This window comes from Cavia porcellus, unplaced genomic scaffold, assembly GCF_034190915.1.
Source record: "Cavia porcellus strain 051 isolate PalLab524CR breed Dunkin Hartley unplaced genomic scaffold, mCavPor4.1 scaffold_1, whole genome shotgun sequence".
Taxonomy (NCBI): Eukaryota; Metazoa; Chordata; class Mammalia; order Rodentia; family Caviidae; genus Cavia; species Cavia porcellus.
In genome coordinates, this window is record NW_026947484.1 from 59,047,553 (window position 1) to 59,071,141 (window position 23,589).

General features: G+C 45.9%; 1 protein-coding gene across 9 annotated transcripts in view; it reads right to left on the minus strand.

Annotated features, from left to right (window-relative positions):
- Myo5a (myosin VA) overlaps positions 1-23,589 on the minus strand; it is a 155,233-nt gene that overhangs the window by 38,640 nt on the left and 93,004 nt on the right. For all 9 annotated transcript variants that reach the window (XR_010047556.1, XR_010047555.1, XM_013154616.3 and 6 more), the window contains 11 exons: positions 22,842-22,925; positions 17,913-18,074; positions 16,840-16,937; positions 14,692-14,778; positions 14,499-14,607; positions 12,363-12,574; positions 11,362-11,518; positions 9,180-9,419; positions 7,904-8,152; positions 5,353-5,446; positions 3,644-3,792 (listed from right to left, as the gene is read on the minus strand). Coding sequence is in view for 7 of the 9 variants with exons in the window: in XM_013154616.3 (XP_013010070.1) it covers positions 3,644-3,792; positions 5,353-5,446; positions 7,904-8,152; positions 9,180-9,419; positions 11,362-11,518; positions 12,363-12,574; positions 14,499-14,607; positions 14,692-14,778; positions 16,840-16,937; positions 17,913-18,074; positions 22,842-22,925 (1,641 nt within the window). In the remaining 2 variants the exon portion in view is untranslated. The remainder of the gene's footprint in view (positions 1-3,643; positions 3,793-5,352; positions 5,447-7,903; positions 8,153-9,179; positions 9,420-11,361; positions 11,519-12,362; positions 12,575-14,498; positions 14,608-14,691; positions 14,779-16,839; positions 16,938-17,912; positions 18,075-22,841; positions 22,926-23,589) is intronic.

Genomic DNA, 23,589 nt, shown 5'->3' on the forward strand with positions numbered 1-23,589 from the left:
GCAGAAAAGGGCAATACGTACAAAACTGACTGCTTGGTGGAAAATTATCTGTGATTATTAGAAAGTCCCCTTTGGGTCTTTAAAGTTTTGAGTGGTTGATCACACCAGGGCAGCACACTCTGACCATGCAATGACTTTTATGTTATGATCAAACAAAACTTAACAGAGGGGCTGGGTTATAACTAGCAGCACAGCACCTGCTGGGCAGGTGCAAGGTCCTGAGTTTGATTCCCGGTACTAAATTTTAATAGAGAGTTCAGAAAATTATTCAACAATATGCATGACCATTGTACTGCGTGGTAAATGAGTCTGCTACACTGCTGCTCACTACTGCTCACTATCTCTGGAGGAGGCTGTGAGAAGAATGGGCACAAGGCAAGGATGCTGTCCTAAGAAATCTCTCTAGACCCCTGGGTTATTTGGGAGCCCAGGTGAGACTTCTATGTCATGTGACAACTACAAAATCCATGCTTAGAAAGCTCACATGGAATAGAAAGGCAAACAGGTACAGTCCCAGGCCTGCCCAACTTGTATCTAATGCATAAGGAATCCCTGAAGAAAATCCAGAAACCACCGCAAATCCAGAGGCAGAAGTGTGCAAGAAAAGGGAGAATCATTGTGGCAAAGGCATATTTACTCTTTTAAGAGCGCTTACAAAAGCCCTCTTCCCTGCAAAAGCCTACAGTTGTATGGGATGATATTTAATAAACTTCCTGCATCATAAAGAAAAACAGGTGGGTCTGTGGACCCCCAGGACGGCAATTTTTAATGAATTTGTTTAAAATGGGTAAGGGCTGGGGATATAGCTGGGTAGAGTGCTTGCCTAGCACATGTAAGGTCATGGGTTCTATGCCTAGGACCGGGAAAAAACAAACAAAACAGTAAGCTCCTCATCTATCCCAAGTGGATCTGTCACTACACAAGGAGAACTTAAAGTCTGAAGGAAGCACACTGCTTTCCGGTTCTGGTTCCCTGGGCTGAGACCAGGGTTGAACGTGTGGGGCACACTGACTGCAAGCCTGGCCCTGCTGTGGTTATTCACAGTCACTTCTGGGCCCAGGGCAGTGTGTGAGTGCTGTGGGTCTGACACTGGAGGCTGGTAAGACTCCTAGTTCGGCCGCTTTTCCCCTCCCAGCCTCACTGGGCCCCACTTCATCATTACAAAGAAATATGGTGTCTGTCCTGTGGGGCTTACACATGACAACATGGAGCACGGGTGGCACGTAGTGGAGTCCTGGCATGTGACTGCACTAGATCGCTCCTAACCACTCCTACCGCCATTATTAAGAACCTGCGTCACATTTTAATTCGACAACTTCCTTGACAGTGACCTTTCAGTTCTCCAAGTTTTCAGAGCCCCGTTTCCCTGTTCATAGGTTATTCAATGACAAGGACACATACGAGCTCATTGTGTTCCTCGGCCGTTTTCCCCAAACCCCTGCGGCACCTGTATATTCCCCTTGCCAACACCAGGAGTCCCCCTGTGGAGCCGCTCGGTTCCTGCTAGAGCAGGAAGTATCTCTAGATGTTTCTCCAACCCTAATTCCCCTGCCACTCTCTACTTCACTGTCAGCTCATTAGTCCTAGATCATCTCGTCACCACTGCCTCTCATGTCTACAAACACTGGGCGGCTGAATGTTTTTGGAGCCAAATTTTATGGCCTTCTCATACTAAGGCTGATCACCCTGGGTCCTGGGAACCAGGGACACTGTTAACTCGTCAGTGTCCTCTGAGAAGCCCATGTATGACACAGATTATGGGAAGTCCCTCACTCTACTAGATCCCCTGCCTTTCCCCTGTTCTTCTGAAAAAGCCCGTTTACTGCAAAATGCACCTCTAGCTCTCAGCTGCAGCACTGAGCGCTCCACTGCAGAACAGATACAGTATTAGCCATGTCACCATCTGTTAGCTGCAAAGTTCTACCAGAGCATTAAAATAGGAAAGTACTATTAATGTTAGCTGTTCTACATTAGAAAGGCAGATTTTTTAAAAATTCTTTGCAACTTTTTGGCAAAGGTTCCCTGCAAAGACAACAATCTTGATTACATCTGGAGATAGAAAGGTGATCTAACCTTTCTATCTAAGAGCTGAGCTGTAAGCTAGCAACCTCTGATCCTCCTTTCTCTGCTTCTTCCTTTCTCTGATCATTCTGTGACCCAGGAGGCCAGAGGCATACATGGGTGAGTCACAGGCATACAGGGGTGAGGAAGAAGGGCTGAGAACCTAGACACCAAGCATCTAAGCCACCCTTGGGAGCACTGCTGGGACCAAACACACGGCAGGAGGGGGTGGCCTTTCTAGAGAGTCCTGAGACCTTACAGATATCCCAGAATATGCTCAGAGAATGATATACATAACACTGCTTCTCTCACTTTAATTCACAAGGTATGTGCTGTTAAAAAAATTAAGAAATTCTGTAGAAAAAAAGTCTGTTTAGATTAACATATTTATCTGACCCCAGAATCATTTTTGTTTTCCAATGCTACTTATTAACATTTCAGGGAACCATGGCCTCAAAAATACCCAGTGGGAGGCAAAGCTTAGCTGTAACTCTAACTAAAACACTGGCTCACTGCAAGGGTAGCAGAGTTGCCTAGTACAAGAGTAAGTTAATGCACCCTGGGAATCAAATCTGGGGAGTGTGCAAGCTACGGTTGACAGTGTGAGGGAAGGAGGTTCCCATGGGGCAACTGCCACACGGACGGATGGAGAACAAGGAGGACATGGCTCAGCAGGGCTCTTCACCTGCCGGCTGTGCAGGCTACGCTGACAGCTCGTGCTTCAGCCTCTCTGTCACACAGAAGTCTGCCTGAAATAGCAGCCCAATGTGGGATTTACATTTCCCTTTTAGACTAGATTTTCTCATCTGTACAGGGATGAGAAGTCTTTTATGTTATACAACCTCTTTTGTTTTGACTTTTTAAGCATCACATTTTAAAGAACTTGGTCAAGAAGGTCCAAGTGAAAACCAAATCTGAAGTGAACACTGTACCCCAGACACTGAGTTCCTTTGCTTTCTCTAAGAGGTATTTGAGCACATTTCTGGCCTTTCACACCACCTGGTTATTTAAGATTGATACTTCAAGGGCAGAGATGGTGAATGTTTAGAGCTTTCAATGATACAAGCAGTCCTGAGGCACATCATAAGGAATAAGAGAGCTAGGGCGTGTTTCCTGATAAGTAGAACTGTTCCAGGTGCAAAAACCACACGGCCATAGATAGCACAGTCCTGAAAAAGATACTTTATTTCAAATAGAAGCTAACTTTCCTTCTTGTAGGAATTTACCTTGGGAATTATAATAAAACCCAGTGGGGGAAATAATGATGTAAATGTTTGCTTTATATGCAAATTTAAGACTGACACATTCAGTATATACAACAAAGTCCTGCTGTCCTGATGTTTCTGTACTACCTTAGGTTCAGTCTTTACAGGAGGTATCTGCTCTTCTGGAGAACTTACGAATGAAGTCCCACACCTTCTGGGGTTCCCTGGGAATCGATACAGCCCATGGGATGGGGCTGGACGGGGCAGGCGCAGGAGGCTGCTCTGGGGCTGCGTGATGGGGACCAGAGTACACAGAGGCCCTTTCCTGAGTCTGTTTACTTCTGTGTGTGTTTAAAACAGGGAAGGTACCAACTCACCGCCATTAGGGCCATCTCCTCCCTGAGGTCATCATAGCGTTCTTCCAGGCGGCTGAACTCATTCAGAAGGTTCTGGTATCTCAGCCTCTCATCGTTCAGGTCGAGCTCCAGTTGCTTTGTTTCTTCTACCAGCTTCTTCTCCATTGTTTCTGAGGAGAGAGGGGGCATGCACAACAAGGTAGCGCTACAGGTGGCAGCTGTGGCTTCCAGTCTCTCACAGGATTTAACTTTTAGGACCACTATGGTCTGTGGAGAGTATCAAGGACATATAGGCTACAAAAACATGTTCAAGATAGAAATAATCAGCTACTAGAGAACAGCTGGAGGAAGTTTATCTGGCATGTTCTGGAGCCAGTATAATAAACTAGTAGATCAAAAGATCAAAGGCTGTAGTACATAAAACAACTGAGTAGGTGACTATTGTTAATAAACTAATGTCTAATACATATACTAATTTTCTGTAAGTTATAACCATTCTCCTCTACCCCTAGAAACAGCAAATAGAATGTCCATACAACTGAGTTCTCTATTTGCAAGATTTTATTTTAATTTTAATTGTTTGCTATTTTCTTGAGGATTTTTATATTAGGGATTAAACTCAGGACCTTCTGCTTACTAGGCAGGTGCTATGCTGCTTAGCAAAATCCACAGCTAATTTTTTATTTTAGATTGGTAGCAAAGACTAAATGACCTGAAAATAATATTCATTTCTTTTCAGCAAAAAATAAATACAAACCCAGGCTCAGAAAAACAAATATTCTCACTTATTTGTGGATGCTAAAAAAAAGTCAGTCTGATATAAGAAGAGAGTGAAACAGTGGTGACTAGAGCTGGGGAAGGGGTGGGGGGTGGTTAGACGGCACATACCAGATTACAGTTTAGGGAGAGGAATAGTTCCGATGTTCACGGCACAGCGGGTCTGTGAGAATTAATGATGTCTTTAGAACTAACTAGAAGAGCCTGATAGTTCCCCCTACACAGAAAAGATCAATGAGGAGACGGAAATGCTACCCTGATTTGATCACTGCACACTGCACACAGGTACAAATTACTGTACCTTACTCATAAGTGTGGACAATTACATCAGTTTAAAAACAAATAGTACACATCTCTACAAAGGTTTTTAGCACAATTATGTTTACTAAATCAATAGGAATTCTACAAGCCACACTGATAAACAAGCTAACTTTGTAAAAGTTACTTGTGACACTAACTGAGGAGTTCACATGGGTACACAGCCAGGCTTACAAATCCACTCACTCAACCAAAATATTTGATGCTTTTAGCCAGGGACACAACTTGGGAGCACAGGGCCTGCCTGGCAAGCATGAGGCCATGAGTTCAATTCCTCGTACAACAAACCCCTGACACTCCTGCCACTTGCAACTCTGCCTGTTTATGGTAATGAGGGTTGAAGGCAGGGCCTCCACACTGAGCTACACCCCAGCCCCTTAAAACTTTTTCCTTTGAGACAAGGTCCTACAAGTGTCTTAAATTGCTCAAGCGAGGTTCAAACTTGTGATCCTCCCACCCTGGTCTCCCAGAATGCCAGGATTACAGGCTCGTGCCACTATGCTTGATTGTAACTTTGTAAATTTACCAATGACAGATTCAACATTTTAAAACATCCAGTGTTGGAACTGCACAAATATCAGTGTGACTTGTAAAACTTTGGGAGGGATGTAACTTGTTGTACCCACGAATCTTACCTGTTATCTCCTTGGCCTGCTCCATGATAAAGTGATTGAGGGACTCTTTCTCCTGCTTCAGCAAAGTGTTTTCCTCCTTCAGATTTGACACCAGCTATGAAATGGGAGCACAGACTGAGAAGGCCGCAGGAGACAGAGGACGCCCGAATGCCAAGGGTGATGACCACACTCCCGACAGCTTCCTATCTCAGGTCCTGTCTGGGGCTGCTGCTGGCTGTTGTACCAGTCTTGTTACAGTGGCCTCTAGAAATGGTTTTCTGCCCTCCCGAGTGGGCCAGAAATTCCTGGGGCACAAGCATGGTGACGGTGGTCGCTTTACTTTATACCCTAAACACTGAGCAATTGCCTGGCACCCAGTAAAACTGCTCTCAAGCAGCGCAGTCACCTTCTTCCTGCCGTAACATAAAGTCCCCATCAGCCACAGTTCAAAGGTCAGGCACTTACAGAGAACATGAGAGCTTTTCGTTTGGGAAGCTTGCTGAAGACCTTATGATGGTCCCTGCTGTCTGGCTTGAAAGAGAGAATTTCCTTTTCATCTGCCTGTGAAAGTCTTGCAAGTGTGAGTTTTTTACTCCATGTTTAAGTAAGTATTATCCTTACCTCAATGTCAGTGTTCTTACTGTCACAGAATTTGTTACGCTTAATTACAGTGAAAATGGCAAATGTTATGTCACATATATTTCACCACAATTTAAAAAAACCTGACTTTCTTATTTCTGATTGGATAAGAATTCCCAGGCAGCAAAAACAGAAACCAACAGTAACTTTCAAAGTACATAATTTACTTAGTTCACCTTTGGAACAAAATGTGTGCCTTTGCTGAATAAAGTGTGAATTTCTCTCTCAGCTGAAGTTCCACAAACTCTCTAGATGCAAGCTGCTAATGAAGAGAAAGGTGAGGCAAAGCTCTCGTGGGACACTCACAGACACAAAGAGGACTGTCACCATGGAACAGGGAAGAGCACTGTACCCCAGCAGTCAGTCCAGCACGCGCCCCTGGGGCTGCCTGGTCCCCTGCCCTGCACTGGCGTGGACTTCACATCACTCTTAGCATAAAGCCCACGTCCTCGGGGGGCTCTCCAGAGCAGCTGCTCTGGCCAGGGCTGTGTGACACTGACCTGGGTGCTTATCAAAAACCACCGACACTCAGCCAGAGCTAAGTCAGCTTGTAAAAACTCTATTGCAGATTCTGCTGTGCACGCTGGGCTCAGAACCAGCTCTGTGTGACTTTGGGACTTCCTGTCGTTTTCCCAGCCAGGAAGCCAGCCACCACAGTGAAAATGTCTGCACCCTGACACATCGCCACACCCCAGCAACAGAACTAACAGTAATGCCTGACAGCCAACTTCTTGAGGGCAGAGATGACAAATAAAAAAAAAAAAAGGAGGATTCTGTCTCTGCTCACAGATGCCAGTTTACCAGACAGAAGGGCAGGGAATTGGTTCTGAAGAGGAAGGCGCTTGCCAAAAGGCTCCCGACTGTGCAGAGCAGAGGGTCCTCAACACCCCTAGGGACTGTGGAGACTCACGAGAGTGAAGGAGACTCCAAGCACCCCAGGGCATCCCTTTGAGTACACACTGCAATGCCAGGACAAGCTCACTGCGTTAGAATGACATCACAGAGCAGCACAGCTATTTCACGCCCGCAATCCGGGCCCCCTACAGATGCCCGGGGCACTCCGCCCTGCCCCCGAACCCCTGGAGGGTGGTCACTGGGCTGTGCTGCTGGGATGTGGCGCTCACTGCCAACACCACAGAAGCACATCCGATGCCTTCCAGCGGCGAGGTTGACACGGGGCTAGACAGTCGTGACTCTTTCCAGTGAGTCTCATGCCAAGCACGTTTAGGGCTGATCACATCTCCCCACTACAGAAACTTTGTTCTCTGTGCTTAGTGAGCTTTGGCAGGAGTGAGCAGAGTTTGCTGCCGGGAAGCACTCATCAGTCAGTGAGGTTTGGGGGCCTCTGTCTGCATAGCTGCCACCACTACACAGGTGTCTCTCACTTGGGCTTCCTCACAGCCTTAATTGTAGGTCCCAGAACTGCAGGCAGACATGCTTGGTTCATAAGCTGCCCACCCTGGAATTCAGTTAAAGCACCAGAAAACAGATGAACAGGAAAGGTACTTAGCCACTCTTACTGCGTGTATGTGGGGGTACTGGAGACAGAACCCTAGGTCTTCACACTGGGCTGCATCTGAGCTCCTCCTGAGATTTGTTTGACCCTGGCTTTTACTTAGTTGATAAGTTACCAGACTAGGTTCAAACTTGCGACCCTCCAGCCTCCACCTCCCAGAGCCCTGCGATTCCAAGCTGTGACATCATGGCTGGCTCTTCTGTATTGTACTTAAAATAGTCCTTTAGCTCTGTTCTCACCGCAGCCAGAAGACTCCACCCTAAGACCTACCGTGGATCCTGTGGGAGCAACAGCTGGGAAATGGCAATGTGAATCGTACGCCTACCTCGACTCAGGCCGATGTCCAGTCACGCGGACAGGTCAAGGCAGCAGCACGAGACTTTGGGTCAGTAGAAGGGCAAGGACGTCAGTTCCTACCTGCTCAGTTTCTTGTTTGTATCTGTCTGCCCGTTCTTCGATGGACTTCTTCTCTGACTGAGTTTGCTCCAAGTCTTTCTGCAGCCGGGCAAGCTCTTCCTGCAGGCTGAGCACCCGGCCAGTGGCGACCTTGGCTTCCTCCTCGCTTAGCTGGAGGCGTTCTAAGTCACTTCGTAGTTTCTCTGTCTCAGAGTTGTACGTTCCTTCCAGACTGGTCAGTTTCTCCATGAGGCATTTGTAGTCTTTATTCTTTAAACACATACACATGAGCAATGATAAGCAGATATGCATTTATAATGTGAATAGTAAATGTTTTTGGTGAGAAAACCAAGTTTATAAACCAGATTTGTGCTATATCCTCATAGCACTGTTGTAGTATCTCACCAAATTTATAATACTGGAATATTTACAGTATACCTGCTATTAAAACCAACTTTGGTCTGCACAGATCAGGCCAAGCTGACGGCACATCCCCCTGTGCATGACGTAGATGGGCACGGTGCGGGCGTACACATCACAGTAACATACCTGTGTTTAACATGATGTGTAACACAGATGTGATTGTCTTGTAACTACAAGTATAGTTACATAGGAAAGTCTTGCCCATCAGAAATAGGGGGTATGTATTTGCTTTTGAATACAGACTGGCATGCTACTAAAAACATGTACTAGCTAAATGATGTGTAAGAATGATAAAATGGACAAAAATCACAAGTTTCTTACAAATCTCTATGTTTACTAAGTCCAAAATCACTTCACTCATTCAGAAAACTTGATAAATCCTATTTCATTTTGCTGCCTTGTTTGCTATATTTAGCCCTTATACAATTAGCTTCATACCACTTACAGGTGCTGAATTATTACTAAGTACTGCTGAACAGCCAAATTTTTATCCCTGCTTAAACTGCGCTTCTCGGAAGCATGGGCACCTTCCTGCTTCTTTTGCTACTTCGGTGCTAAACAGCTCATCTGAAAGAAGAGTATTACCCTGCATGCAAATAAGAGGGAAAAAAGCTCTGCTGAGCACAAAGTATGATAAGACTCTTGGTCATAAAGGTCTAAAGGTGGTTTAGGTCAGTGTGTTTTAAAAGATAAATTCCTCCTTAGCCCTTGCAGTTGCAATCCAGCCTCCAAGTACAACACCATTTCTGGGCTCATGCCTGCCATTATTTTTTTTCCTATGGCTGAAGGGAAAAGCCAGGGGTGGCAATACTAGAAATAATCCCAGTGGCTTCTGCAGGCCTGCTCCACTTCTGGGCTTCTTGCCCCAATATACCTGCTCATCAACTTTGCGCTGCAACTGCATAATCTTGTTCTCCATGCCAATGTGCAGCTTCTTATAGCGTTCCACGGAGCGTGCTTCAATTTTGAGCTTCTTCAGCTCCCGTTTGGCCATCATCCGCCGGAAACAGCACTGAAGGTAGACAATAGCCTGCAGGCACCGCCGGTAGTGGGTGCGGGCCAGCCAGCCCCGGACCCACTTCTGAATGATGACAGCCTTGTGCTCTCGAAGCATCTGCAGAGAAGGCCAAGGGCAGACAGAGTGAGGAATAACAAGGCTCATCCCTGTCAACCTCCATCAGCCAGAAAACGGGGTTACCTGAAGGGACGTCACAAAAGCTGGATCACCAGCGTACTAGTAGGATTGTACACACCACAGAAATACAGAGGCATAACACTATAAGTGATTTGAAAGGTGACTGAGAAAAGTAATAATGTGTGTCACAGTCATGGTGCAAGTATGATTATAAGCAGAGCACACACTCAGAAGCTGGGTATAAGTAAAAGACACCAGGTCACCAAAGAGAAAGAATCGTAAAAATAAGGTTGCTTATCGGTGCATGATTTCTGAAAAAAAATGGATGGAATCAGACATGTTGGAACAACTCTGTGCTAATGAGAGGGTCCTGCAGCATCCTCAACGAGGGGTCATCTCACTGGGCTGCAGGACATGGGGGTGGCAAGGCAGGCCAACATATGGCACTAAATGTGTCACTTCCTCAAAAACAGGCCGACATTCTTGTATGCCACGTATTGGGAAATACCATTCTAGTATAGTTCCCCATTTCCTCCCTCAGCCCCTACTCTCTGTAGTACTGGGGATCAAATCCAGGGCCTTTGAACTGATCTACACCCCAGACTGTACATTTTGAGACAGGGTCCTGATGAGTCACTAAGTTGCGTAGGCTAGGCTTGAACTTGTGATTTGCCTGCCCCAGCCTCCAAGAGTGCTGAGATCACAGGTGTGTGGCACCACATTCAACTTCACTGTCTGGGACAAGGATCTCATACAGAAGACCACCGGGCTCTCCTTGAATGAAGAGCCCTCGACCTTAGCTAAACCGGGCCCTGTTTCCATGTACTGATACATACAGACCTGGCCAAGTTTTTCCCTTTCCCTTCAACTGGCTCTAAGCAATGTAAACACGGCTGGCTGAGGTGCTGATGTGTAATCTTTGAAGTCAAGTGACAGCCCTGTTTCCTCACCTGTGTCTCTCTCTAAAAGGTTGAGCTCAGCGTGATGGCAGAGCAAAAGCTCCAGGACTGCCAAATGGGTTCGAGCCTCAGATAAGAGGCTATGACTTCCCAAGGCAGGAAAAGTTTGCATGTCGGAGCAGAAGCACCTGCCCCCAAATGTTACCTGCTACCTCAGCAGGTCATGCAGATTGGGCTCTGCACACCCTTTTCTTTGCCTACTGCACAGGTGCTTTTTGACACCCAGCCAGCTCAGCTCACATGATCCCGATTCTCACCATTCTGTCACTTAGCCACTCCCATCTTCACGAATCAATTCTGGGTACGGCCCCAGACGGAGGCCTTTGTTCCATGGACCCTCATCTGGACCAGACTCTGGACCCCTAGGCTGCCTGTAACTGTAAATGTACCCTAGTGTCTTTACTGTCACTGTGGGTTGCACTGCAGGTGAAAAACTGGAATTAACTGGTCAGGATTCCAGTAACCTTTCCATGGGAATACAGGTATAAACTTCTGGAACCATGAAGAGAACAGGAAAAGGACTTTTGGCCTCCAGAAAAGTAGAAAATAAGTTTCTGTTGTTAAATAATTAAATGGAGGTTTTCCTTATACATTCACTTATTTTTTTGTCTTTTTTTTTTTTTTTTGAGACAGAGTCTCACTATATAGCCCAGGGTGGCCTTGAACTTGTGACAATCTTCTGCCTCAGCCTCCCAAGTGCTGAAAATACAGGTATGTGTCACCACACCCAGCTACCACTTACGTTTTTCAAATGACACTGACAAGGGGGGAAAAAGAAGGTAAATTCTCTTTTTCTATCATCTTTCTAAAAATATAATTATTAAGGATTTTAGAATACACTTCAATTGTTGGTTTTCTTTATTTAGCTCTTACACTGACACCAGTTCCTGTGGTCCTCTGTACAGTCAAGGAACTCGATTCATTTAATGGAATAGACAAACACAGTTAAACCTATGCCTCACCTTGTGATACCTATTTCTGGCCAGGTAGCCTCGCAAACATGCCTGGAGGACAATCGTGGCAGCTCGTCTTGTCTTGTACCTCCGGCGGACCACATACATGCGCCAGTACTTCTGAATGACAGTGGCCGCCTTGGTCCTGCGCAGGAACTTGGCATAGCTGGCCAGGGAAACACAGGTCAGTGATCAGAAGACTGGGAAAGGACAGTGTCAGTGGCGTGGGTGTGAGCAGCACCTCTAGCACACGATTCTAAAAATGTGCCCCGTGCACTAACATTCTATTTACTCATACTGCAGCAATTTGCAGCGGTCTCCCTAAAGCATCTTTGCATTCACTGTCTCATCCAACCCTTTGGGAGCTCTGTAAAGAGAGACATCCCAGATGGTAGATTTTACAATGAAGTGAGCAAAGCTATGAGCCCAGAATGCGCTACCCTCTCTACAGCAGGCTTTGTTAGAGCTACTGGGCGTATGCCTTCTTTTCCTTGAACTTGTCTGAGTATGAGTTCCTCATCATTAATTAATTTTTACTCGCATTTGAATTAAAACTGCCCTAATATATAATCACGTGGGAGGGTAATTCTTTTCCAGGCCTTATTAGCCAACTGCTTCTGAAAGCACTCACTGTCAGCTAGCTCACACTCCTGACAATTTAGTTTACACAGGTCATCTTTCAGCTCCTTTCAGAAGTGGAATGTAAAAATGGGGCTGGGGATTTAGCTCTACGGCATAAGCGCCTGCCTTGTAAGCAGGCAGTTGTGAGTTCGATCCCCAGTACCGATAAAAAAGGAAAAAGACAAAAAAAAAAAAAAAAGTAGAATGTAAAACTTGTGAGGACAGCCGGCAGCAATCTGTAAGTTTGTATTTTTGAGGATGAACCTCAATCATTCATAAGGCTAAGTTTTATGTAACTGTCTTATTGAGTTCGTTTTGTGCCCCTCATAAGAAGGAGCGAGACTCTGTCTGCTCAGGTCGGGGTCATCCTGCTTCAGCCGGAGACCTACCAGCGGGCCTGGTAGCCGCGCACAAATCTCTGCATGGTCACGGCCGCCCTTCGCATACGCAGGAACTTCTTCCTCAGCAGCCAGCCCCGGATCGTCTTCTGGATCCGGATGCAGGCGGCCCGCAGCTTGTCTGCCCTCAGTTTTTCCAGGTAGGCCACTTGACCGGCACGGAAGAAGATCTTTGTCTTACCAAACTGGTATTTGTCCTTGTCCTATGTTAGGAAAAATTTGTATTTCAGAAACAGACCATACAAAGAAAAAGTAAAAGAGAAAAATATATCTAAAAGCAGAATCAGTAAAGGGCCGAATCTATTTTCTAAAACTTGGGCTAAATCACAATTAGCTAATGGAGCCAGATTTGTGATCAAAGGCAAGTTGAGTATATAGAAGGGATTTTAAGGAAAACCATAGTTTAAGAGTTATTTTCCAGAATTATTCTACCTGGAATTATTATCTGAGGCCCGAAACTTGGTGTGGGTTAAGGCAGCTACTATTGGCTTGTTTGTGTTTTAAACACCTCAGGGAAATGGAGATGCTGATCGCCCTCTGACTGACCCAGGCTGTAACTCCGTGAGCAAGCTGAAGGGACAAAGCACCATGTGAGGAGGAGTCAGGACACACGCACAGGGACAGAGGTTAAAAACAAGAAAGGCAAACAAAGCCACTCAGAATGCACATTGAGTTAAGTTTCTAAAGAGCTGTCTCTTCGCTTCTACAGTATCTGAAAACAAATGAAGATATATCAATGGGTTTAAAATTCTACAAACTTCAAACTCCTTTCACAGAGTATAATCATTTATGTTATTCACTGACTTAAGTCTAAGCAAAGCTGAACAGTAAATACAGTTAAGGATATTATTTTGGGTGACTTGCCTTATCTAGAAGCATGCAAATTATTAACCATTTTCACATCAAAAGAAGAGTGGAATTTATGTATAATGACCTCTGCTCTGATCTAAAATGCTAAGAAAAAAGAGAAAGTTACTTTTTACTGTACCTAGATACCTCCCATCTTGAACGTGAAACCAGATAACCAGAAACTTCCACGTATATCTAAAAAAAGTCTAAACGCATTCAATGCCGTTATTAAGGAATGCCGCGAGGAAGTGTCCTCCCATCGCCCAGCCCTGCTCAGCTATGGCCCTGTCTCATCCTGCAGATCCTCCCCTGCACCTCCATCAGGTTCCGCAGTGGGGAAGCCAGGAGGAGGAGTCTCAGTGCTGGACTTTGCAAAGCACTACTCAGAACGAGGCTGTGGCTATCTCAAAGATAAAAGAGATTAACACTTTTATCTCAAAGATAAAAAGATTAACACTGAGAAATTATACTTAGTTAATGATCAGTAATTCTGATAACAACCTCAAATCGAAATAATCCATGTGGACTGTTGTTAAGTAAAAGTGTCTCTTCAAAAACTATGAATCTTAAACCCTCCCTATCAGTGACTGTTTTGTTAGAAATACAGATTGCGGGGCCCTCTCAGGCCCTCTGAGTCAGAAATGCTGCAACTGTGCGTGGCAGCCTCTGGCAATGCTGCTACCCTACTGGTGAGGACTCCTCAGCCTGGTGTGCTCAGGGACAGCACCGACCTCTGTCTCATCAGCACTTCTCTACTGCCACGAGCATACCTCAGGCTGCAAAAGGCTCCTTCACTGAGGGTTTGTTTTAGAAAATCCTGTGCTTTCCTACTTTTCACACCTTGGTACTCCTAAAATACTTTTCTCCCACTTTTCCACAGTCATCCATGCTTCAAGGCCTGACTCAGAACCCCTCTTATCATGTTGATCCTCCTCCCGCAGGTGGCCATGGCTCTGACCTGCCAGGGTTTCCCATCTTGCTCACATGAGCATGGAGGCGCATCTCCTTCACACAGCCCTTGGAAAGGCACACTGTGTCCAGTTGTCTCTCTTGATTCTAGTTCCCTGGCCTGTCTTCTCCCACATGTAGGAAGTTACAGTCTCAAGTCTGGGTATAGCCTGTCCTTTCTGCTCCCCCACTGGCCCCGGCACCCTGACAGTGAGCCTCTTCCTTCAGCTGCCCTCGAATCATCTGGAGGAGGACATGCTAAACCAAGTCCAGGGCTTTCTCAGTCAGAACTGTCTCTGTTCATACAAAGGGAGTGAAAGTCTTTCTCACCAGGATTAGCTTCTCTAACACCTTCTTGCATGTCTGCTTCCGGTCACCCAGCACGTCTTTCTGCTTCATTAGCACACGATAGCGGCTGAAAAATTCTTGGTAAGTCCACCTATAGAAAACAAACCGCATCACCTTAAAGAACTGGGCTCTGCCTCTAGGGTGCTGCCTTACGCGGGAAGACCTCCAGGCTCACCGTGAGGGGAACCCCGCTGCACTGATCCGGATGGTCTCCAGGACCCCGCACGCTCTCAGCTGCTGCACTGCCCTCTTCTCGTCGAACCTACAGGTGAAAACAAGCCATCAGTCCATGAAGGCCAAGTGCAGCCACCGTTCTCAGGCAAGGTTCAGTTCTTTTGTGACGAACCAAGTAGACACGTTAGAGAAGAAAGCACTCAAAAGCTAGAGCTCAATCAAAATGGCAAACTCTATGCAAGAGTGGGAGGAGACTATTAGCAAAAAAACGAGCAGGAAACACTCCTGTGGGTCGAGTGCCGTAAGTCAGAGGAAAGCCTGCTACACACTCTAACACAGCCAGGGGAGCTCTCTGCACTTTGCCCAGACGCAGAGCATGGGTGGCCGGACTCACGGTCCTCTGCGCTCATTAGCACATGTGATCAAGGCCCTGGGTGAAGCTTGGCCAGCTGGAGACTTCTCTAACAGGAGGGCATGGTAAATATGCTCCACTGAGTTACTCGTGAAAACTGTCGGGTGCTCTAAAGGCAACTTACTGCACACACACTGACCCTCACAGTATCCACATCAGTGAAAACACCTCCCTGTTATCTTATATACAGTATTTACTTCACTCTAGGTAAATGCATCTTTACGTTAAAACTACGCTAGAAGAAGAACTACAGATAGCTCCTTCCGGCCAGAGGATCCCAGGCTACTCCTGCGGTTAACCTCCGAGCAATCTGCCCACACCTTCTCCTGTGCTGTCCTCCCACAGGTCAGGCTTCCAGGTGGTGACCTCCTTACTTCCTCCACAGCAGGCTTGTCCAGGACAGGTCTGCTGTCTACCAGAACTGCCCTCCAGTCCAAGGCAGCATCTCCAGAGAGGAGGATGGGCAGGGGGCAGGAGACACTAGGACATGTGCAGCAGGAGCCACCACAACCTTGAGTACACAGGCATGGTCTCGAAATTCTAAACCGGAATGTAACACTATTCTGTGTTTATGGGGTGCAGCATGGTATCTCAATGCATATGTCCATGTGAAAGAACAAACCACACACACAAACTCCACTTCTCAAAAGCATTCTCTAGGGAAACAGAAGCAAAATGTTTGGCAAAAGATACTTGTTTTAGTATTGCTGGAACAACCTACGTAATTACCAACAGGGAACAATTTACACAAATGATGCACATCTGTACCACAGGCTGCACCGTGGCTACTAAAATGAGGACATGCAGCTTTATGTACTAACACAGGATGTATGCACAAAAATCTGCTAAGTTAAAAGCAGAGAGAAAGCAGCAATTACAGCATGACACCCTGGCTTTTGATAGGCTTTCCCCTCTCCTTGTCAACCTCTTTCCCTTTGTCTAACAAACACACACAACATGCACACATGCACAAGAAAAGCAGAAGGAAGAGATGCTGGTTATTCAAGAAGGTTCTATGCCAGGTAACACCAGTTGTCTATCTTTCTGGGTATGTCAGATACTTTTTCATTTATTTATATAGTAGTCTATCTTTCCTGAAGATTATTTTCAAAATGTAATATACTAAGTTTGTTTTGTTTTGTTTTTGAGACAGGGTCTCCCTATGTAATTCAGGCTGGCCAAGAACTCACTGTATTGCCCAAGCTAGCCTCAAACTCATGGGATGCTCCTGCTTCAACTTCCTGAGTGCTGGGATTACAGGTACATCACCATACCCAGATTGTAATGTATTAATTTTAAAATTAGAGAAATAGTTCTGCTTTGGAGGAAGACAAAAAACCTCCAGAAATATTCATTCTCACATGTGTTATTTGAAGAGGACACTGGTAAAGTAGGTATTCTCTGATGGCTTGAACAAGTGAAAAATATCAGACAAACCTCTGCCAAAGCAGCGCCATCTCAGCCAGCTCTGGCTTTAACTATGTCCAATTAAAAGACCCTGAACTGAGATAGTCTCAAAATAGAAGAAAGAACCAGACATGCTTGGTTAAAGTCTCAACTTTTCCAGTCTCAAAAGGCTAACTGTGAATCACATTCTCAAGAAGGAAGTGAAACCTTAAGAGTCTACTAATTAGTATTCTCCTCAACAAGATGTGGAGATTTACCCAACGTCTTCCCGTATGTGGATCTGGCATCCTACGAATGTGAGCACTTTTTCCTCAGCAGAGGAAAACTTACGTGAACGGAAACTTGAAGTCATTTGGCTTGATACAGCGCACGTAATGAGGAGTGGTAGCATTGAGGGTCTCCATGAGCAGGTGGAGGGAGTTACGGAACTGCACAGAAAAGGACAGAAAGGGACCCAAAGGTCGCATTTTAAAAAAAGAATAAAGGAACATACAAGGGAGGGAGAAACAGAGACAATGGTTAATGGGTGCAACTGGGTAAGAGGCACCATCTCTAATGTTCTACAGCACTGCAGGCCGACTGTGGATGACAAATGCTGTAAAGTAGCTAGGAAAGTGTCAGAAGCTCCTTCTGCGGCAGGCGCTGGACGACTGCTGCCATGGCCCCGCCCCGCTACAGGAGGAGGCTGCTACCGCACAGGGACAGGGACACAGGGCTCCCACACCCACTGCGCCACATGCACACACTTGCTCCACTGAACGTGCCACCTCCCTACACCTCCCCCAGCCTTGGACTGGCTCTGGGTCTGGGCGGGATGTATAGGGATGATCTCTGTCAGGATGTATAGGGTTTCTGCAGCATCCCTGTGTGAGCTCAGCCGCGTGTCTCTCGCAGTACAACTCCTTTGAGAATACTAAGGCCATTTAATCAGGTCGAGTGGGAATTTTACTGTTAGACCTGCAAAAGGTAGTAGGTGTCTTAAAAGAATACAAAGAATGCCTGGAGAGTGGGCAAGGACGGCCAGAAAGAGGTACTAGGAGGGACGGCCTGGGCCTGCTCCTGTCCACGCTGTGCACAGGGTCGCCCCTCCACACGCCCTGCACGTTCAGACGCTGAGCACATGCAGAACGGCTCCCACTCCCACAGGCAGGAGACATGGATGGGGAATGGGTGTATCTTGCACTGATGGAGCTGACTGATGCTCTGCAGAAATAGACAGAATAGCTAGAGAACAGACCAAAGAAGCAGTGGGCTGAGACAGGAGATGAGGAAGAACCAGCGGTGGAGCACACTGTCCAGGTGAGGTCTAGGGTGGCAGAGAGAAGGCCTGCGCTTCATCCAGAGACCCTGCTGGGGAGACCTCCAGCACCCGCAGGGCAGGGCTCGCAGCGACTCCCACGCACCTGGTGCCCTACCGTCTTCTTGTGCTCTTTGGTCAGCTGGCCTGGTCTGCCCTTGGTGGGCTTTGAAGGAACACGGCTGAGAGGTGTGCGCCCTGAGGGTGTGGCTGAGGTTGGGCTGATGGCCTTCTCATCATCTTGAAAAAGTTCCGGTAGCATCTTAAACTGCATCCGAGACAGCAAAAAACATAACATTAAACACAGCCAAAAGTAAACCTCTGTCGGAGAGGAAAGATGGGGACCACAACGGTGACTCCTTCCTCCAGGAGCCTGGCACAGCCACGTCCTGGTGTCTGGTTTAGAGGCCAAAAATGTGAGAAATAAAAAGCAAACATCACAGAAGTATGGCAGGAAAGTCAGCAATTCCACAACATCTTTGAAGAAAAAATGCTGCACCCAGACTTGAAAGCCTACCCCACAGGAAACAGCCACTCTAAACGACTGGTTGTGAAGTGTGGTGTTTTATAAGCGAAATATTAAATGAATGTCCTCTCTCCTCTCTTTACTACCACAGAGTTCTGTCATTGGGTGAAGGGAAGAGCAGCCTGGGTCTGCACACTACTTACCCAGTGCTCTCTCGAGAGGTCTGCCTCCCAGCTCCATCCAATAATCCCAGCGCTGGGCTCTAACTCAAAAGTGCCGCTGAAACTTCAGCAACAGGGCATCGGGAACAAGTTCGGAAACAAGTTCTCAGGGGTATGAGATTGAAAACAATCACTGATTAATAATTCTTAAGAAAACAGCCAGGCGTGGTGGTACATGCTTATAATTCTTGCACTCAGGAGGCTGCGGCAGAAGGATCACTGTGAGTGCAAGGGCAGCCTGGGCTACACAGTGAGACCTTGTCTCAAACAAAAAAAACCAGAACAGAACAAAACAAAACAAAAATTTGCATAGGGGAAAAAAGGAGAAACAAAAACAAAAGTTGATCTTATTGTTTGTTAGAACTTTTACATAATACCTATAAGTAATTTTTGGTTTCTACCACACAATAAAAGACTACCTGGTATTAGGTAGGTGGACAGTATTGGTCAATATTGTTGGGAGAAATTTTATGGAATAAAAGAGACTTAAAATTAATCCCCTCACAGGAATATCTTGATATATGAGCATAGCTTTACAACAATGCCAATTCTATACAAATAAAATCAATCATGCACAACCAGGGCAACTTAGTAAGACACTGTCTCAAAATTAAAAATTAAAAGGTTTAGGGCTCAATACCCAGTACTGTGAAAGAAAAAATAAATCAATCCTTTGTATAAATGAAGTTATATTTACAACTCTCTATTATTTATCTAATAATCTCAGAATATTTCCAGAAAAAGCTGTATTTTCTTACAGGAGCTCTTTCACTGAGGGCAGGGGATGTAGTCCAGTGGCAGAGCAGCTGCACAAGGCTCTGGTTTTGGCCCCACAGCTATAAAGTGGGGAGCAGGTATCTTGCAATGAGATTTCATTTCACTGTGATTTCACTGGTTATTAACACATATATCATTCATAATGTACTTTAGGAAATAATTCATGATATGTGTAACATATCAATGGTTGCTCACTGAACAAATGAATGTATTCTTCGCTTTAAGAAATCAGCAAAATGCCAGGCATGGTGGTGCCTGTAATTCCATCACTTGAGAGGCTGAGGCAGGAGGATCACTGCAAGCTGAAGACCAGCATGGGCTACACAATGAGTTCAAGGCCAGCCTAAACTACACAGCAAGACCCTGTCTCATCAAGAAAAGGAAGAAGGAGAGGAAGGAGAGAGGGGAGAAAGATGAGGAGGACGAGGAGAAGGAGGAGGAGGAAGAAAAGGAGGGAGAGAAAGAAGAGAAGGAAGAGTGAAGAGGAGGAGGAGGAGAAGGAAAAAGAGAAATAATTAGCAATATATGTTCAAACACATTTTCTTTTCAAACTACAAAGAATTAATTTTTATCTCCAAAAAAATGATGATCGTTTACTCACTGAAGCAGACTTTTTAAAACTTTTATGATGGGATGCAAGTGATAAGCATTCGGTGGAAACCAGATTGTGAACAAAGTCTGGAGTCTTCTTGAGCTCGTGACAGCTGGTGCCACGCTCTCTGCCTGCCAGGCAGCGACATGGATTCCGTGCAATCACAGGGTGAGCACCCAACACACATGCATGTCCCTTGGCTCGGGAACGTGTGTGCTGTGTGCTTTTGTATTTCGCCACATGTGCAAAGCCCCATCTGTAACTCCTGTACCCACACACCCATCCTGCTCTTCACTTTCAATACAGGACTCAAGAAATTACATTCCAAATTCAAAACAGAAAAAAACAAAGGATGTCAATAATCTATTTTGGCTTTGCTGGCTAAAAAGAAGAGCTATTTTACCACTCTCCTGTTACAGCATCACAGTCATGCTCCAGAGAAGACCTGACCTGGAGACTCCACTCAGGGCCGCAACGCCAAGGTACCCAGGACTCTTCCCTGCAACCCTATTCCCAAACAAATGGCAGGCTCAGACTCAGCATCAGCATGCACCCAAACTTTGTTCTCTGTTTTGGGTGAAAAAGCCATAAGTGCTGAGCTGCCAAACCACACTTAACAGGAGCTGCTACAATTTAACTGAATAACCGTACAACCTTGCTAGAAAACGGCTTCCTTTCCAGTGTTCAGTGTACTTATGGGGGGGGGGGCACTTCTTCACAGAGATTATAAATTTAAAATTCTCTGCGTAGATTTTTCTTTTAAAAAATAAGTAAGTGGGGCTGGGGATTTAGCTCAGCGGCATAAGCGCCTGCCTTGTAAGCAGGCAGTTGTGAGTTTGATCCTTGGTACCGATAAAAAAAAATAAGTAAGTGAGCCAGGCATGGGGACATATGTCTGTACTCTCAACACTGAGGGAGGCAGAGGCAGGAGGAGTGCAAGATTGAGCCCAGCCAGGGCAACTTAGTAGGACCCTCTCTCAAAAATTAAAACAACTTAGGAATATACTTGGTGAGAAGGCCCTGGGCTCACTCTCCAGTACTGCAAAAGCAAAACAAAGCATACGTTTTAAATTCCTGAGTCAGAAACCACTATGTGATCTTTCTTTGAGGCGGCATCCTGCTTCCTGACAAGCTGTTCTCCTCGGACCTCGCTCCTGGCCCCTCCGCCAGGCTCTGATCATGCCCGCAGGTTGTCTGGGCCTCTGGCTTTAGCTCTACGCCTGCTCTACCCAGGTGCTCCTGGAGGGAACCTTATCGAGGTTCAGGCTTCAACACCATCAAGCTTTAAGGGCCACCGAGTTTCCACCACATGCACTGAGCCTCCCTCTGGCCTGCCTCGTTTCAGTTTTCAATTCCCAGAAGGTGTGTCCATGTGGCTACCAGCACTGCTCCAAACAAAACAAGCCAGAGAGACACAGACCGACTTCATACTGCACTACAAGAACTGTATTCAAAACATGTAAAACAAGTGTTAAACAACTGGTCCTTCCATGAGAACAAGTCAACACATGTTACGCGTGCTTTCAACTGGAGGCAGAACGATTACAGTGCCTGTGTCCCTAGGCTGGGTTTCCACAAAGCTGGGAGCGAGGGAGGCCATGAAGCAGTGATGGGTAGATCACACACCAGCCCCAGGTCGAACCGGCACAACAGAAAACAAAGGCCCGGCAAAGACGAGAGTGCTAAGGGTGCACCAGGACAAGACCTCTGCCTGTGGAAGCTCGGTTATACTGGCAGATACCAGGAGGAGACTCTCATGGTTCACATCCCTATCCACAGTCACAGTGAGTAAGCTCATCGAGGGAGTAACACTAAAAGACAGGCACTAAGCTGTTAGCTCATCAAAAAGAACTTTGTGCTTTTATAGTTTGATCATTTTTATGCCTGCATCTTGTAATCTGAAGAACTGCTTTGAAGATAACACATAATAGATTAAACATTGTTAATCTGCTATTGTTGTTTTGAAATTCTGTGTGATTATTTTTGTTTTTTCGTTAAGAACACTAAGACACAAGGACATCAATCCTGAAAGCTATAAAGTGTTAATGCTCAGGGCTTGTTAGCTTAAAAAAAAATACTTTTTCTACAGACAGAATGGCACATTAATTTCTGATAGTTAAAGGCGGTCTTTATTTGATGTTTATGTTATCAAAATGACTGAAAGTAAAAGTTTTTCTTCAAAAACAAGTCGGGATGTTTATATTCTATCCCATTTAAATTATAAAGGTTCTCTTAGAATGAACTAGAAAAACACAGAATGCCAGTCAGTCATCTGCAAGAATCTACATGGAGATTTATGCTTTCCTGATTAATTTTTGAGTATTTACCAAACTCCCTGGTCTCCTGGTTTGCTCCCTGCAGGATGAATGTGAACCCCTCCTGTCTTCGTCAGATGAAGGTCACAGGCGGGGTGGGGATCCACCAACAATGTGATATGACCATTGAAATTCCCTGCCCTCTGGAATCTCCTTCCCACCAGAGGGCGGGGTTCCAGTACCATGTCTGACCCGTGAGCAATGGCTCAGAGAGCAGCCAACCTGGGCTAGGGTCAATGAGGCTGCCCGCTTTATACACCCTGCAGCTCGGGCAGCAGAGCCCTTCCCCGTGCCGTACCACCCACGGACAAGAGCAAGCAGGCACACCGAGGAGGCAGGGCCTGCACACACCACGGAAGGCCACACTACACAGGGGCGAAGAGCAGATGAGCATGGCCACCTGGTTTTTCACGTGGCCTGGAAGCTCTGCCATGAAGCCTCTGTGCCTCCGCTGTAAATGAATAGCAGGGCCCCTCACTGTAAAGGCTAGACGTGCTAACATTGCAAAGCACTGAGAACAGAACCTGACACGCAGATAAATTACAAGCTGTAACTAACATTGATTTTGCTAGAAAAAAAAATCATTTTTGTTAAAAAGCTAATGCAGGAGTAATTAACGTTTTATGGAATACAGCCTAATTACAGTAAGTCTATCCACTGTTACCTTGCTTGACTTAAGAACTTGAATTTGTTCTTCAAAAACGGTGTCTTTATTCTTTTCAAGAAAGCCTTCACACTGATATTCCACCTGAAAGCACATGGAGAAATATACTTAACTGATAAAACTTTTAAACAGATATTACTATCATCACCAACAAGGTATTTATTAGTTGAGTTTGCAGTGGACTTATAAAAAAAAAACCAAAAGTAAGATATTTATTAGCTCAGCTGTACAACTAGCTCTTAGCAAAGTGTTATCCCCAGTGGTTTCTGTTATCATCAGTAATAGTTGTGGGAAAGAGGTATGTTAACTAGAGTGAAACTCCCCCGAAACCATTCTTCTGGGGAAGAGTGACAGTGTCACTGTTACCTGCTCTAAGGAGCCTCTCCATCATAGTTAAGAGGGCCAGCCGGAACAAACACTGGCTGCTGGGGGCAGCTAACACCGCTGGGGAAATACGATTTGGTACAGCAGGACTCTTTCAGAAAGGACTCTTTTTCTTCCCAAACCCCAGCAACTTCAGAAGCCAACGCCACTCAAGGAGCTCTACACCCCACACTCCAAACACGCTGGTGGCCTTAGGTCACTGCTATATTTCCTGCCAGGACCAATGCAGACTCAGGAAGTTCTCAGTCCCTGAAAGGCACCCCCAGGAAGCTCACCTCAAAGCCTACCCTACAACAAAGCAGACCACAGAACACATGACACAGCATGTCATCATGGTGAGTCAGGACAGAAGGTGACACATCCA